The 18,176-nt window shown below is 35.8% G+C and overlaps 1 protein-coding gene across 9 annotated transcripts in view; it reads right to left on the reverse strand.

Moving 5' to 3' along the window:
• The window catches only part of SENP7 (SUMO specific peptidase 7), a 163,563-nt gene that overhangs the window by 33,012 nt on the left and 112,375 nt on the right, over positions 1 to 18,176 (reverse strand). For all 9 annotated transcript variants that reach the window (XM_043893184.1, XM_043893185.1, XM_043893186.1 and 6 more), the window contains 4 exons: positions 16,008 to 16,347; positions 15,020 to 15,177; positions 12,365 to 12,511; positions 6,342 to 6,375 (listed from right to left, as the gene is read on the reverse strand). In XM_043893184.1, the coding sequence (XP_043749119.1) occupies positions 6,342 to 6,375; positions 12,365 to 12,511; positions 15,020 to 15,177; positions 16,008 to 16,347 (679 nt within the window). The remainder of the gene's footprint in view (positions 1 to 6,341; positions 6,376 to 12,364; positions 12,512 to 15,019; positions 15,178 to 16,007; positions 16,348 to 18,176) is intronic.

Raw genomic sequence — 18,176 nt, forward strand, 5'->3', positions numbered from 1 at the left:
CCCAAACAGGAGGCCTTTTCCATGTTACGGGGAATAGGACAATCTCAAAATCCACAGCAGAGCAGCAGTATCCTACATTGGAGAGACTCTGAAGGACATGAGGGAGATTTTCAACCTTTCATTCTCCCTCATCTCCCGGTTAATTTATGGGGAAGAGATGTAATGCAACAAATGGGGGTTTATATTTTTGCACCAAATCAGATTGTTTCTGAGATGATGATGAATCAAGGGTTACTTCCCCAGCAGGGGCTAGGAAGAAATAATCAAGGTATTACCCAACCAGTTATGCCTATTTCTAAACCTTCTAGATCTGGATTAGGTTGTTTTTAACAGGGGTTACTGATTCTCCTGTAATCCATGCAGACTCAATCAGTTGGAAATCTGATGAACCTGTCTGGGTTAATCAGTGGCCCCTGACTAAAGAGAAAATTTCTGCAGCTGAGCAATTGATACAGGAGCAGTTGCAATTAGGACATATTGAGCCATCCAACTCCCCTTGGAATTCCCCCATATTTGTTATTAAAAAAGTCTGGCAGGTGGAGGTTGTTACAAGACCTTCGCAAAGTTAATGAAACTACGGTGGTTATGGGACCACTCCAGCCTGGCTTGCCTTCACCTGCTGGGATACCACATGCAACCTATAAAATAATTATAGATTTAAAAGGTTGTTTTTACACGATACTTCTACATCCTAACGATTGTCATCGCTTTGCTTTTAGTATTCCCTCTACAAATTTTAAACAGCCTGCACGAAGATATCATTGGAAAGTCCTTCCACAGGGCATGGCTAACAGCCCTACACTTTGTCAAAAATTTGTTGATCAGGCAATTGACCCCGTTCGAAAGACTTATCCTGAAGTTTATTTGGTTCATTATATGGACGACATTTTACTTGCTCATTGTATAGAGGGTATTCTTTTGCAAGCGTATGACTTACTATTGCTTCAATTAACTAAATTTGGATTGCAAATTGCTTCTGAAAAAATACAACGATCCCCGCCGTTTTCTTATTTGGGGTTTAGGTTAGAGGGAGAAGCCTTTCGAACGCAGAAACTTCAGATTTGAAAAGATAATCTGAAGACTTTAAATGACTTTCAGAAATTATTAGGGGACATAAATTGGATCCGTCCCTATCTAAAATTGACCACTGGAGAATTGAAGCCTTTGTTTGATATTTTAAAAGGATCCACTGACCCTTCTTCCCCTAGAACACTAAATGATGAGGGGCGAGCTGCTCTGGCCTTAGTAGAACAGGCCCTCTCTCAGCATTCTGCTACCTACTGTGATTTTTCTCGATTGTGGGGCTTATATGTGTTTCCCTCAAAACATACTCCAACGGCAGTGTTATATCAAGATGCCCCTTTACATTGGATCCATTTACCTGTATCGCCTTTAAAAGTTCTTACTCCTTTCTTTGATTTTATTAGCCTCCTTGTAGCCAAAGGAAGACGTCTTTCCAGAGAAATGCTGGGGGCCGATCCTACTTACATTTATGTGCCTTATACTAAAGAACAACAGGAATGGCTTTTTCAGTTTAATGATTCATGGGCTTTGGCTTTTGATTCTTTTACAGGACAGATTATCAATCATTTACCTCCTGACAAAGTTTTACATTTTGCTAGTCAACATTCATTTATCATCCCCAAAAATGTTTCCAATTCCCCTATCCAAAATGCACTAACTGTTTTTACTGATGGATCTTCTAATGGAATTGCAGCTTTTGTGGTTAATAATACTTCTTTTTCCTGGCAGACTGGATATACCTCCGCTCAAGAAGTCGAACTTTCAGCAGTTCACAAAGTCTGTTCTCAATATCTCTTACAGCCTTTTAATTTGTTTACGGATAGTAAATATATTGTTCATGCCTTACAGTATATAGAAACTGTTCCCTTCATTTCCACTACTAATTCTAATATTCAGTATTTACTGCGCTCAATTCAATCTCTTCTTCAACAGCGTGCCTCACCTTGCTTTTTTGGGCATTTACGCGCCCATACCGGGCTTCCTGGACCTTTATCTATGGGAAATCAAATAGCCGATTCTCATACTCGAGTCCTTCTTTCACAGGTAGATGCAGCACAACAATCACATGCCTTACATCATCAAAATAGCAACACCCTTCGTTTGCAATTTCAAATCCCTCGAGAAACTGCCCGACAGATTGTTAAATCTTGTTCTGTTTGTCCTCAGTTTCTTCCAGTCCCTCATCTAGGTGTCAATCCTCGTGGACTCTTACCTAATCACCTTTGGCAGATGGATGTCATTCATGTTCCTTCCTTTGGTCGCTTAAAATATGTTCATGTATCTATTGACACATTTTCAGGTTATATCGTGGCTTCCCTACAAACTGGCGAAGCTGCAAAACATTCCATTTCACATTGTCTGTATGCCTTCTCTATTTTAGGTATACCAAAAATTATAAAAACTGACAATGGCCCCGGTTACATTTCCTCTGCTTTTAAGACTTTGTTCCTCCTTTTCTATTACCTTAAAAACAGGAATTCCATATAATCCCCAGGGCCAAGGCATCGTCGAGTGCGCCAATCAGACCCTGAAATTGCAACTACAAAAAATACAAAAGGGGGAGGTCTACCCTCTTTTACCTCGAAATTATCTTAATCATGCTTTATATATTTTAAATTTTTTAGTTTTAGATAAAGGACACTCAGCTGCCCAGAGATTTTGGGACCCTCAAATCTCTAGTAAGAAACCAATGGTATTATGGAAAGACCCATTAGACAATTCATGGCATGGTCCGGATCCAGTATTAATTTGGGGGAGGGGTTATGTATGTGTTTTTCCACAGGATGCCGAAACACCGCGCTGGCTCCCGGAAAGGCTGGTACGCCAGACGGAGAAGATCACTGAACCAGCAAATGAGTCGGCTGTCTCTACAGCAGAGAAATGCATTCCCGACAGCTCAACAGATCCATGAGTTCATCTTACAAGCAAGAAGGATGGCCACTGACACTGCCCAACCCCGATCTGCTCTGGCCTATATTGTTCTTACATTAGCATGTGCAGTAATTAATCAAGCTTTCCCCCAGTGCTCCTGATTGACTTGAAGGAGATTATTGTCAAGTTTGGGATGAGTATTTCTGGATGACCCCTGAAAAAGGACAGCTACCGACCCCTGCCGACATTTGCTGGGAGCAAAAGACTCATATACCAACATTTGAAGACTGAACACTCCCAGGAAACCTGATGAAATATATGGAACTGTTACCTACCTACAAATGTAAAATTGTGATAGATGTGACGTTTGATACTAATAAGTCCTTTGTGTGGCCTAGGTTAGACTAGGAACAATAATCCTGGTAGAAGATGGGTAACTCCTAACAATACCCGATGGGTTTGTGGAAATAACCTTTGGCCACTGCATTTGTCAATGTATATCTGAGATGATATGTTTTCTCATTTACAGGCACAACGGGTTCCCCTGAAGGAGACATATTTGCCAATAGTTTAAAGAAAAGGGGGAGTTGCAGGGAGCCGGCCTGAATGTACAGGCCCCTTATGGCTCTAAGAGAGATCAAAAGGTCTCTCTTTGTCCTGCCACCCCTTCTTGTTAAAGTATAGACTGGCATTTGTCTCCTTCAGGGAAAAAACACACCGGTGACCTTTTGCCTGTTTTTCTGGTGCTGATAAGCTCATCATGCCTGAAACCTGTTTTCATCTAATGTTCTATTGATGAAGCCTGTTTTCTATCTAATGTTCTAATGATCTTAATCATGTTGGGCGCTAGGGTAATTAATGCTTTACTGATCTTGAGTGTGGGAATTTAAAACATCTGTAGCTCTGCACGTATGCAAACCCTCAATCTATTCTTAGTAACTCCTGTTAGCGTATATATAGGCGTGGTATTCTTCAATAAAGTTGGCGGAGTCAGACGCAAGCGGACTCCGTCCCTCTCAACCCCATCTTTCTCTTTCTGAGTCTTCTTTTTCCTAGGTACTCTGGTAATTGCGTTCTTGACCAGTTCGTTTGCCGGCAGGCTCCGGCATATGTCTTTTTTTTTTTTAATTGAAATATAGTTGACACATAATATAATGTTAGTTTCAGGTTACAACATAGTGATTTGATATTTGCATACATTATGAAATGATTACCATAATAAGTTTAACCATCTGTCTCCCTATAAAGTTTATAGTATTACTGACCATATTCCTTATATTGAAGATTATATTTCTGGGGCTTATTTTAAATAAATTTATTTTGCCTTATTCACTAAATTTTGCCCAGCTCCCCATCACTCTCCTCTCTGGCAACTAGCTGCTTGTTCTCTTTATATGAGTCTGCTTCCCGTTTGTTTATATTTTTGGATTCCATATACAAGTGAGATCATACAGTATTTGTTTTTGTCCGCCTCATTTTGCTAAGCATAGTACCCACTTGGTCCACCCATGGTGTCACAAATGGCAAGACTTCATTTTACAATGGCTGAGTAGTGGTCCACATATCTTGCATCTTCTTTATCCACTCATCTATCAACAGACACTTAGGTTGCTTCCACATAAGCTTACTTGGCTACTGTGAATAACCAATGCTGCAGTCAATACTGGGGGTGCATGTACTTTTTCAAAATAGTGTTTTGTTTTCTTAGGGTAAATATCCTGAAGTGAAATTTCTGGGTCACACAGTTCTATTTTTAATTTTTTGACCAACCTCCATAACTATTTTCCATAGTGGCTGCATCAATTTACACTCTGAATGTATCCCAACAGTGCAAGAGGGGTTTCCCTTTTCTCTGCATCCTTTCCAACACTTGGCTTCCCTAGTGGCTCAAACAGTAAAGAATCTGTTTGCAATGCAGGAGACCCAGGTCTGATCCCTGGGTCAGGAAGATCCCCTGGAGAAGGGAATGGCAACCCACTCCAGTACTCTTGCCTGGAGAATCTCATGGACAGAGGAGTTTGGCAAGCTACAGTCCATGGGGTTGCAAAAAAAGAATCAAACGTGACTGAGCAACTAACACTTTCCAACACTTGTTATTTGTCGTCATTGTGATGATGGCCATTCTGACCAGCGTGAGGTGGTTATCTTGCTGTGGTTTGGCTTTGCATTTCACTGACAATCAGTGATGTTGAGTATCTTCTCATGTATCTGTATGTCTTTGGAAAAATGTCTGTTCAGGTCCTCTGCCCACTTTTTAATCAGGTTGGTTGTTTCACTGATGTTAAACTGTATGCATTCTTTATATATTTTGGATATGAACCCTTTATCAAATATATGATTTTCAAATATCTTCTCCCATGCTGTGCACCTGAAATTAATATGTTGCATGTCATTTATATCTTTATTTTTAAAAAAGAATTTGAGAGGTAGCTCTGTTGCACAGATGTTTATCTACAGATTACAGCACTGTCTTTTATGAAATCTTCTTTTGAACCACAGGTCTTTGTTTCTCCTAAATAGCTAGTGTTATATTGTTCCATAATAACTTATTAAAATTTCCTAATTAAAAATATCCGGGTGTATATACACACACACACATATACGTATTCTTATATATTACATGTGCCTTATACATTCTTACTACTTATAGTAGCTTCCTAATCATTAGATTTATAACACATAGTTGTGGATTCTGTACATGGGTATACGGGGGAGTCCAGCTAAAGTTACTTTAATCTCGTCTTTAGTCTTGGAACCCAGGATTCTTCTTCCCAGTTCATTTCTGAAGTGCTATCTGTATATATTTTTCTTGCTCATTCTTTTCATAATCCATTCTCTAAAGAGACTGTTCTCTATTGCTTATTATTTGTTCTCTTAGTGTCGTTTATTCTGAAAGGTTTTTACTTGGGAAGAGAATGAGAAACCTCAGTCTCCACAAATCACAGGTACATTTTCTAATCTACTTTGTACTTTATTTAATCCTTTAGATAAAAGTGTACTTTATCCACTTTTTCTAATCCACAGGTACTTCATCTTATCTATTAGATAACAAATGGTATAAATACTCTCTCTCAATCCCTATGCAAAGCCATTGACATGGTTGTGTGCAACACTAAAAATTTTCTTCATTCTTTACTTATATTTTCTATTTTCATCCATTTTTATATATCAAAACTCTCACTATAAAAACTATTTTTCTTATCCCTTAATATTATAAGTCATTAAAATAATATACCATTTTAAGTGTTACAAAATATTTTAACTCCTTTGGAAGCTACTAAAATAGTGTTAGGTTGAAACACATTATTAATCTTACATTTATGCAAATTCTACAGTGGAAAAAAGTATGAAAAACTAGTTGCAGAAATACTTCAGAATTTTTGCTGACCAGTTATTTTATACTCAAAATTACAGTGAAAAGAGGTCATAAGACAATGATAGCTTACCTTGAAATGGGATCTTAATATACTTTGTTGTGAACTAAAGAAAAAACAAAAAAGCAAAACAGGAGTTACCACCTGAAATGCGTTACTATTCAAATTTTTCAAAAAATTTTTCTTCTTTAAACCACAAGTAGGTAATCAAAGTCTATGTACTAAAAGTCACAAGTCTTTTCCTCAATAAACTAAGAAGATATTTCACTGTAAAGACTTAGTTTTACAGAAGTTTAAGAACCCTGTGCAAGGAATTTAATTCTCAATATGCTCATTTATAAAACCAGTAAGACTATACTTAATATATTTTCAAAATGTTTCCAGAATATTTAAGGAAGAAATAAGATAAAGTCCAAAAGAAACTGCCAAGAGACCTCAGAGTATCAATGATTTTGGTTAATTAACTACAAAGCAGAATTTGATTCTTATCTTTACTGACATTCCCAGCATTTATTTTTCTTTGTTTCATGTTATAAATTTCCTTCTGACTGAGGATTCAGCAAGGTTCCTGCTCATTCCACTACATCTGTGCCAAGACACTAAATTTTCTCTAAGTATCTTTTGTATATATATCTTTTGTATATCTTTTGATCTCCTTAATTGTTGATTTTATAATAAACTTTCAAGAGTTGTGGAGCACCTAAATCTTACGTGTACCATCTAAAATAGAGGTCCCTTCAAGTCTGTCAAATTAATTCATGCCTATTGATTTGTTACTTGGTTAGGTTTCCCTTTTGATCAATACATTTATGAAACTGTTGACCAAATCAGGGATATAGTCTGTGAGCAGAAAACAAAATCAAAAATGGTCTTGGTACATGGGTACCTAAATTAACTACCAACAAAGTTCCAAATAAGTAGCAAATAGTGCTTGGTGAAACCACAGGTTTACTATGACTCTTATTTTTTTCTAATTTAAAATTCTTTTCATGCTGTAGTTTTCCAAATATAAAACTCACATATCATAGTGTAAGTTAGCCACTAAAGCAAAATTTGAGGAAAAGGACAAATGGGGTTCAAATGTTGCCTCTCTTATCCCTACTACTTTTTATAAACAATAAGTAGGTAAACTTAGGCAACTTACTGAACCTCTCAGCTTTAGGTCAGAACCTTAATCAAGAGGAGCTATTATCATTAGACTCTAGCATCTGATTCGGTATGTTATCTAGTCTGATTTAGTCAAATACATCTTATTACTATGTCACTTTCCTATAACTGCTGTATATTTCGTGTATATACCCCTTGCTAAATTCTTTCTGACATATTTCACTGGGTCGTTAATCTCCTAAAATATATCTTAGCAACTGTAAACAATGAGCTATAGAAAATGAATATAAGAAGTGTTTGCTATTAAGATTTTACAGTCATTACTATGAAATTATGAATTAGAAGTACTGCATCTATATATCTGGCTGCTGCTTTCTAGATTATTGTTTCATTCTCCCACCATAAGCAACCTTGTCCTATCAAAACTTTCAACTTGGCAATAATTACATACTCATTTCGCCTTTTTCAATGACTAAGCCAACATGCAACCTTCCCAAAGCCAAAGCCCTGTATGCAGCAAAAAACTGAATCCCTAGTTAAGAAATCAGAAAGATGTTTTTGTGGCAATAAGGTAACCCCAAGTTCTCTGAAATCATACCATATCTATTTAAACTTAAAAATAAAGCTGAACATAAGAGATTTTTTGTAACTTCTAACAACAGCCAGTATAGTTTTTTTAAATATACACTTAATAAACATTTTTCCTATTATTAACAAAGTTAAGATCTAAAAAATTAAATGTGCAGCATTTTCTACTGAAGCATTCTCAACACTAAAAAAGAAAAAAAAAGGCAATAATAACTTAAATGTACCACACTAAAATAATGGCTCTAACTTATATAAGAGTTTCCCACTACAGGTATTTCTCCAGTGCAGCTCAACTGTAACTGTCATGACAGAGAACAGTATTTCCAGTGTCCATAACAATACCCAGCAGATACTCATTAAAGATCTGGAAAATGACTAAGTTTAATCCTCTAATATACTATCCCCTCCCCAAAAGAAAGAAGTTCTTTACCTATAAGTTATATAGAGTATGATAAACTCTGTCTGAACAAGAATATATATTAAGTCTTATGAAAAGCTTGAAACTTTTAAGACTTTTACCTTTTTCCTATTTCATGTTATTCATTATATTTTTCAACTTTAAAACTTCCTACAATCCCTCCATAGTAACATAGCTGTTTTAATTTTTGAAGAATTCCTTTCAACCTTTCTTCACACACATATATTTTACCTGCATATATTTACTTTAATTTATAAAACCATGTTCCTATAATCAGACATTTAAGATTTTTTGTTTTAATTAAAGTCTGCATTCCAATAGACATGAGACAAATTTTTAAGACCTGCTTTATGACATTTATTGAATATCTGCAGTCCTATATTACTTGTAATAGCAAAACACTGGGGACAACGGCAATGTCCAACAGTCAGGAATTCAGGACAATCCAATTATTCCAAAATAGGTAGGTGAATTAATTTAATGTGATTATGGTAAGTTAGAAAACAGTATGCAGAATGGACTGCTCTGGTGGCTCAGCGGTAAAGAATCCGCCTGCCAGTGCAGGAAACGCAAGTTCAGCCCCTGAGTCAGGAAGAGCCCCTGGAGAAGGAAATGGCAGCCCACTCCAGTATTCTTCCCTGCGAAATCCCATGGGCAGAGGAGTCTGGCTGGCTACAGTCCATGGGGTCACAAAAGAATCAACTAAACAACAATATACAATGCTACATCCTTTGGTTTTAAATATATACAGTTAATATGAAGAATACAGAATGATGTAGAATTAACAGTAATTATCTCTGGATAAGCAAGGTTACAGGTACTCTTCAAATTGTTCCTTTATTCATTTGTGGGCTTCCCTGGTGGCTCAGTGGGTAAAGAATCCGCCTGCAAGGTGAGAGACCTGGGTTTGATTCCTGGTTTGGAAAGATCCCCTGGAGAAAGGAAAGGCTGCCCACTCCAGTATTCTGGCCTATACAATTCCATGGACTGTACAGTCCATGGGGTGGCAAAGAGTCGGACACAACTGAGCGACTTTCACTTCATTCATTTGTAGTTTTTTGCTTGGTTTTGATTTTTGCCCATAACAAGTCTACCTGAGTGTATAACAGCATAGTTAATACATTAATTAATGAAAACCCACTGAGGAATATTTATATTAAATAATCCTCCCTTAGCTAATCAGTTACCATAACATATTTAGGTTACCCAATTTTTGGCCATTACAAAGAATTCTACAGAAAAAACTGGTCAAACCTGAATTTTAAATGAAAAAGCTAAAAAGTAGGGGGGAAAATTAAGAAAAAGTGAACAAAATTTCTTAATTTAAAAAATCATCTTAGGCATAACAAAAGCATTAATATCTGAAAATTAGTGATCAGAGAAGATACATTTTAAACAGAATTGCTGTGATGCTTTCAATCAAAGCAATTTTAACTATATCATAAGCTACCATTATGGGTACTTCCCAGAACTTGTACACGTTTACTCTGCTGGGATAATAGAGTACATGGTACATGGTTGCCAAGTAAACATCGACTTCATGTCTTAAATCATATGCTGTCCTCTCTGTGACATGTTCCCTGACCGCTCCAGGCAGAGGAGAGCAGAGATCATGTCTTAACATTTTTATATTCCCTGCCCTATCTATAACACAGTGAGATAATGATAAACCTTCTAGGAAAATACTTGAATTATAATTTGATATGGTCAATTCAACTAATGTTTCTAAGTGCCTATTTAAGTGTGAGCCATTTATGTAAAGTTTAAGCGGAAGTAAAAGTATGGCTCTTCATCACAAGATGCTTAAAGTCTAATAGAGAGATCTAGGCAAGAATACAAACAAAAGCACAAAGAATAAATCTTACAACAGATGTACAAACAAAGTGCTCTAAGTACACAGTAAAAGGAGAAGTTAATTCTGGTTAGGAAGAAGAAATCAGGGAAGGTTTTCCGGAAGAGGAGGTATTTCAAGATAGGCCTTAAAATAATTTAACAGGCAGAAAAGTAGTGAGAAAATAAAAAGAACTGAGCAAAATCCAGTATGGCTTTCACATAAAATGTGAGGCATTAATACTGAGAAGAAAGTGGAAAAACAAGAGGAACTATTCCTGGATATCCTTAAATAACAAGTTTAGGAATTTGGAGAACTCTGTTGTCGTTCAGACACTGAGTCGCATCCAACTCTTTGTGACCCCATAGACAGCAGCGTGCCAGGCTTCCCTCTCCTTCACCATCTCCCAGAGCTTACTCAAACTTACGTCCATGGAGTTGGTGATGCCATCCAACCATCTCTTCCTCTGTCGTCCCCTTCTCCTCCTGTCTTCAATCTTTCCCAGCACTAGGGTCTTTTCTAATGAGTCAGTTCTTTGTATCAGGGGGCCAAAGTACTGAAGCTTCAGCTTCAACATCAGTCCTTCCAATGAATATTCAGGACTGATTTCCTTTAGAATTGACCGGTTTGATCTCCTTGCAGTCCAAAGGACTCTCAAGAGTGTTCTCCAATACCACAGTTTAAAAGCATCGGTTCTTCAGCACTCAGCCTTCAGCACTCAAATCCATACGTGACTACTAGAAAAACCATAGTTTTGACTATATGGACCTTTGTTGACAAAGCAATGTCTGTTTTTTAATATGCTGTCTAGGTTTGTCATAGCTTTTCTTCCAACATGCAAGCATCTTTCTATTTCATGGCTGCAGTCACCATATGCAGTGATTTTGGAGCCCAATAAAATAAAGTCTCTCACTGTTTCCATTGTTTCCCCATCTATTTGCCATGAAGTGATGGGACCAGATGCCATGATCTTAGTTTTTTTAATGCTGAATTGTAAACAAACTTTTTCACTCTCCTCTTTCACCTTCATTAAGAGGCTCTTTAATTCCTCTTCACTTTCTGCCATAAGGGTGGTACCATCTGCATATGTGAGGTTACTGGTATTTCTCGCAGCAATCTTGATTCCAATTTTGATTCCGGCAGCTTGAATCTAGAAGATTCTTGCTTCATCCAGCCCTGTATTTCGCTGGGGAGCCAGGAGGGCTGCAGTCCGTGGGGCCGCAAAGAGTCAGACACAACTAAGCAGCTAAGCGAAGCACAGCACTCTGCACGTACGTGAAATAAGCAGGTGACAACACGCAGCCGTGACGGACGCCTTTCCCTATGTGGAAGCAGTCTGTTGTTCCAAGTCCGGTTCTAACTGTTGCTTCCTGACCTGCATACAGGCTTCTCAGGAGGCAGGTCAGGTGGTCTGGTATTTCCATCCCCTTAAGAATTTTCCATAGTTTGTTGTGATCCACACAGTCAAAGGCTTTAGCATAGCAGAAGTCGATGTTTCTCTGCAATTCTTTTGCTTTTTCTATGATCCAACAGATGTTGGCAATTTGATCTCTGGTTCCTCTGCCTTTTCTAAATCCAGCTTGAACATCTGGAAGTTCTCGGTTCACGCACTGTTGAAGCCTAGCTTGGAGGATTTTGAGCATTGCTTTGCTAGTATGTAAAATTAAAGCAATTGTGCAGTAATTTGAACAATCTTTGGCATTGCCCTTCTTTGGGATTGGAATGAAAAATGATCTTTTTTAGTCCTGTGGCCACTGCTAAGTTTTCCAAATTTACAATAATTTAAACTCAGTTTACAATAATTTAAAATAATAAAATAAGATTCACTCTTTTTGCTATCAATAATACTCCAAAGAAATATTTACTTTACCATCAAGTAAGTTTTAGAACCCAAAGAATATCAGTGCTGCACATGATTCTTTTCATACATAATCTTCATTAGAGAAGTCAGATTAGAGAGATGATTTTAGGGCATTCCTCTATGGTTTCAAGATTTCCTATTTAAAGATATGTTTCAAAACAGATATAATAACATATTCAAAATGTTCTATATAAAATTAATATCAATTCCATTTTAATTTGCACTAAAGAGGCAATCTGAAAATTGACCTTGCCCAAGAAGCAAAACTAAAGAAAAAAATATATACTTACTGTAACACAACCTTTAGAAGCTCCTTTTATTTTACCAATATAAACAGAAGTAAATATAAAATCCAGTTGTAGATCCATCTCATTTTTAGGTATAAGACAGGAAATGTTTTCCATGACAGGATTATATGTACATAATTCAGATGAAGTCTAACAATGAAAAAATTATAAAATGCATGTAATGCTAAGTATTATATAAATGTTGACAATGCTTTTTAAAGTCAAATACTTCTTTAAATTATCATTAATGAGTTTGTGAAGGATTTTACATTGTTCTTACTGTCAAGAAACAGTTATCTAGATTTTTCCCTTAAAAAGTATACGATTTACTTTGAGAAAATTACTCTAGTTGAATCCTAAATTAATTCCATAGGACCTACAATGCAGAAATACATCCTTCTCTGTATCAAATTCATGATTTCAAATTCAGTATTCCCTAATGGACTTTATTTATTTTTAACTCAATAAAAATAAATTAAGATTTATATAATGCTTAGTTTAACATGAGCTTTTAAATATCTCTTCTAGTCACCACAACAACCCCATAGGACAAGTTATTTTTTTCTTTATGCATTTCATAAGTAGAGCTAATAGATGTTTGGACTGGTTAAGTGACTTGCTTAAAATAACACTGCTAGTAAGAAGCAAAACTAAAACAAATCAGCTTTCTATCTGCAGGTCAAGGGATATTTCAAGCATATAAAATTGCTTCTATAAACCAAGAAGATGCTCTTAGCTATTGCATTCTTAGTGCACAAGAAGGGATATAACTGCCTAAGAAATGCTGATACATCAAATCTATATGATTTACTATGTGCACTGTCTCAAAAATCTCAAAAATCATTCCACTTCTGCTCAAAAAATTCACAACTCTGCTTTTAAGTTATAATAGAGTACCAGGCAGTATCAATAACAGCAATTTCTCATGATCTCTTCTGAGTTCTACAATGCTTTCAGATGACTTTTTCAACTCCATATTTGCCTAGCTGTTGCACATTATGCCTCTTTAACTTTAACATCACTAATGACCAAATAAACCACTACTAGAGCAATTATGCATGGGTATTCACTCTCCTATCTCTAGAAAATGTTGATTAATCTTCACCTCAAACATGCACACTACTCAATAATGAGTAATGGCTCATGATGCCATTTATCTTTTTTTTAAAATCATTCTCATCTTTTATTGCTTACTGTACTCTTCTTATCCCTTAAGCAAAAAAGGGGGAATCTAATCAATGACAGATGGTTCTAATTAGTCAAATAACTATGTGTTTTAAGTGATAAATTGAGAAGATGAGTTATAAAGAATTCCTTATTGGGTGTCACAATTGGTAAAGACTAACTGCCTTTAAAAATGGTCAATCCATGTTTCTAACAATTTCATTTAAAACTGGAAACAAGGAAGGGTGCAGAGGTATATTCTGCCTTACAGATCTTGGTAGATCTCTATGTTATTTGCTGCTTGGCTGTGATCATATGTTGTCAGCTCTACAAGGGATGTAATTTTCGTTTAACATGATCATTTCATACTGCACTGTCAATTTACATGCTGCCAAGGGAATTGCAATTCATTTAGAATTTTGAACACATTATCAATATTGTTTTAATTACAAATACAGCTAAGCTATCAAGTAGGCTGCTGGCCCAGTTGGGCAACAATTGCTACATTTTAACAAAAATTCAGAACACAATTGCTGAGGTGATTTCTGTATGAAGTAACAAATGCAACAGAAACACCCATGAAACAATAATCAACCTATCAGACTGTTTTCATTGAACTGACCAAATTCTTCACCACACTCTACAAAATAACAGCCTTTGAATTATTCAAAAACAACTAACAGAAGTTAACCATTTCTGCACTGGTAGTGACTGACTATCATTTCTTTAAAACAGGAAAATCAGAAGCTGATAATATGAATGAATACTGACAATAAATAACTTGAACCTTACTTTAGAGCTATACTCTTCTAAGACGTATGTCAAAAACACCACTGGCTGACATTAAACCAACACACACTTCCACTTCTGTAAGAAGGAAGAGACAAAGGACTTATCAAACTGATAGGTTCGTGACACTTTTCTAAACGCTTTCATATGTTTCATTTAATACTCAAAATAATCTTGTGAAATAGGTGTTATCATTCTCATTTAGTATATAAGGAAACAGGCTTAAAGAAGTTAAGAGACTTGTCCAAATGGCAGATCCAAGATCTGAACACAGCTCTGAATATCTCAAGAAGTCAGGTTCTTTCCTCTACCTCATGCTGTTTTAATAGCATGTGAGGAAAAGAAATAATTCCAAGTAGCCCTTGTACTACAAGACTACACAAATACTAGAAAACATTTCATTCTAGAAAATGTTTTGGTAAAGTACTTAAATGTCCAATGAGAACCCAAAAAGAGAATACTTGAGTCAGAATATTTAGATTGAAAAAATAAAAATGACCAAAAGAAAAATGACATTAAGCCTTTCACTTCAAAATAAAGACAATTATATGCTTCCCTCAAACTAATACAAAAGTTGTCTCAGAATTTAAACTAAGAAATATGTAATTTTTACACAATATTCTGCTTGATGAAACAAAAAAAAATAGTCATTAGCCAATAGTGTATATTTCACTGTTAATCTGTGAGAAGACAGAAATAAATTACCTGTACAGACTCACAAGTAAGCAATGGTAGTTCAGACACTACTGGTTCAGAAGTACTCTCACTTTCATGAGAGACGGCATCATCCTGCTTAGGCTGTGATTTAAGAATTTCTGAACTTTTATGTTCAGTGGGTCCTTCTTCATCACTAGAAACAACAACTAAAATGGAAAAATGTATTTTTTTAAATGTGTCACAATAATCACATATAAAAAGAGAATTTTCTAATTCACGCAATAGATCTTTAATAATTCTACTGAACTGAATAATCTAACTTTATTCAGTTTAGAAAGTAGCCCATCATTCATTATCTGATTTATGCTAGTGGCATACAATGTTTTCACATGAGTGCTATTATTTAGCAGTTATCTGCAACCTTACTCTCTGGAGGAAGAAGGTATTTTAAAATAGATAAAGCCATTAGGAGAACTTAGGAACAGATTCTAATTCTAATAATGTATTAATGTCATCATTCTAAATTGTACTTTAAGTCCTGTTAACACTAGTTTCTTCTAGGAGGAGGAAATGAATGGCTAAGGAAAAATGTGGGAGACTAGTCAATAGATATTCTTTAGAACCTTTTTTGTATCATGTGACCCTATCAAATACTTGAAAATTAAAATCAAAATTAATGACAATAAGTAAATGGCACTTAAACTCTCTGTACTTCAGCTTAATCAATCAAAATGACAATAATGGTCCTTAAAGATTTGTGCAAAAACAAAAAACTATTGATAAGATACTGATGAGTACACTAATAAAAAAAAATTAACTTCTGCTTCCAAGCACTCCATTCCTTACCTAAATCAATACTACAAAATTAATGACATCCCAAAACCACAAGTCTTTTTTTTTTTTCCTGAAGGTAATATATTCCACACAGATGTAATAAACAACACAGTGCCTCAGCAAAATTTCTTCGACAGAAGAAATAAAACAACTAAGCAGAGTAGAGAAAATGAATGGCTTTTATCATCCTCATGTTACTTACTTGGTTCAGCAGAGATAAATGATGGGTTCCCTTCACTGTGTTCACCTAAAACAGGTTTTTCTATTGTGTTCGATTCATTCTCATCCTTCACAACTAAAGCAGAATTCCCCACAGCATCAGAGGAAATAGAGCTCTCAAAAGTGCCCATGGTTGAACAGTCAGAGCGCATGTGAGGAGAAGCACTCAAAGCCAACTCCTGATCACAAAGTGAGGGTAGCTGAGCAAAATCACTTTCTGTGGATTCATGCGTAACTTCTTCAAACAGTTTTGGATCCTCATGATAGTTTTCACTTGACTTTTCCAACTCAGTGAATACCGCTGGGTCATTTTCTTGTTCTTTCTGAACATAAATAAATGAATACGAAAATCAGCACTTTTCAAATTTGGTTCACATGAACAATCCTTTTTAAGTTTAAATCCCTATAAAGGTAAAAATACTTATCATTTCTATAACTATAGGAATAGAAAAGTACACAATTACACTACATTACTCTTGCCAAAGTCTCTCAAGTATTAATATAAAGATACAAAACTTGGGTCTGTCCAATCAGATGCCTAAATATTTTTTAAAAGGATGGGAAGGGGAAACTCCCATATTTAGAAGTGGTTCAGAAGTCTCCCACAATCTAAGTCAACTTTAAATAAGAGAAAAAATTATTACAGCTTTATTTTGCAAAAGAGGCCATTTGACATTATGTGACTTTAGTTACAAAAGCAAAAAAATTAAAAACTTAGGATAACAATATGAAAGATTACGAAAATCAATTACTGCCTTCATCTGTCTCAGTTCAGTCACTCAGTCGTGTCCAACTTTTTGCGACCCCATGGACTGCACTACGTCAGGCCTCCCTGTCCATCACCAACTCCTAGAGTCTACTCAAACACATGGCCATTGAGTCGGTGATGCCATTCAACCATCTCATCTTCTGTTGTCCCCTTCTCCTCCCACCTTCAGTATTTCCCAGCATCAGGATCTTTTCAAATGAGTCAGTTCTTCACATTAGGTGGCCAAAGTACTGGAGTTTCAGCTTCTGCATCAGTCCTTCCAATGAATACTCAGGACCAATTTCCTTTAGGATGGACTGGTTGGATCTCCTTGCTATCCAAGGGACTCTCAAGAGTCTTCTCCAACACCACAGTTCAAAAGCATCAGTTCTTCGGTGCTCAGCTTTCTTTATAGTCCAACTCTCACATCTTTATTACCATATAAATCTAAATCATGTTTGTAACTCAAAGGCACTGCAAAGTCCTGAAATGCCTTGTTAATCAAAGGACTCAAAAAGCTATCTCCAAAAAAAAAAAAAAAACTATCTCCTTACACTTTTATTGTTAACTGTATACTAAGTTTTTGAAACTAAGTAATGTACACATTAAGTATTATAATTCCTACAACAGATTTCCTAAACTCTGGAAAAAGAGAAGTCTAAAGAAACTGGAAGTAAATTACTACTGATAAAATAGTCTGGTAATAATTTCACAGACCAAGTGAAATAGCAATTGGCTAGACAGTATGACTAGTATGTGGTTAAAATAAGGCAGAGAGAAGAAACAGGCCTGTAGGATATACAACAAACCACTAAGGAAAGGCTGGTATCAGAGGAGAAATAATTTAAACTTTTTTATTTGTTCATAATACAGTTAGCCCTCTATATGTGCAGGTTCCACCAACTATGGGTTCCACCAACTGCAAATGGAAAATATTTCTGGAAAAATAATTCTAGGGATTTACAAAAGGCAAAACTTGAATTTGTCATGCACAGGCCACTATTTACAGAGCATTTACATTTTTTCACATCCATTTACAAAGTATTAGTTGGCAAGCAGTCTAGACATGATTTAAAATATACAGCAAGGTGCAGATTATATGCAAATATTATACCATTTAATATAAGAGATTTAATTTAAGCATCCATGGATTTGGTATGTCCAAGGTCCTGGAACTAACACACTGTAGATACTCAGTGATGACTGTATTTGAAATTTGATCCCATAACTGTATTACTGCAAGAAAAATAAAGTTGCATTTAAAGTATTAAAAAAAAAACAGAATCAAAAAAATAGGCAAAGAAAAAAGTCTTGATGATGAAAACAGAAAGCTAGGAGAACATTATTTGGTCACAGTCAATTCATTTTTATCTTAGGACAAATTATTTCATATGACATCTAAAC

This window comes from Cervus elaphus, chromosome 31, assembly GCF_910594005.1.
Source record: "Cervus elaphus chromosome 31, mCerEla1.1, whole genome shotgun sequence".
Taxonomy (NCBI): domain Eukaryota; kingdom Metazoa; phylum Chordata; class Mammalia; order Artiodactyla; family Cervidae; genus Cervus; species Cervus elaphus.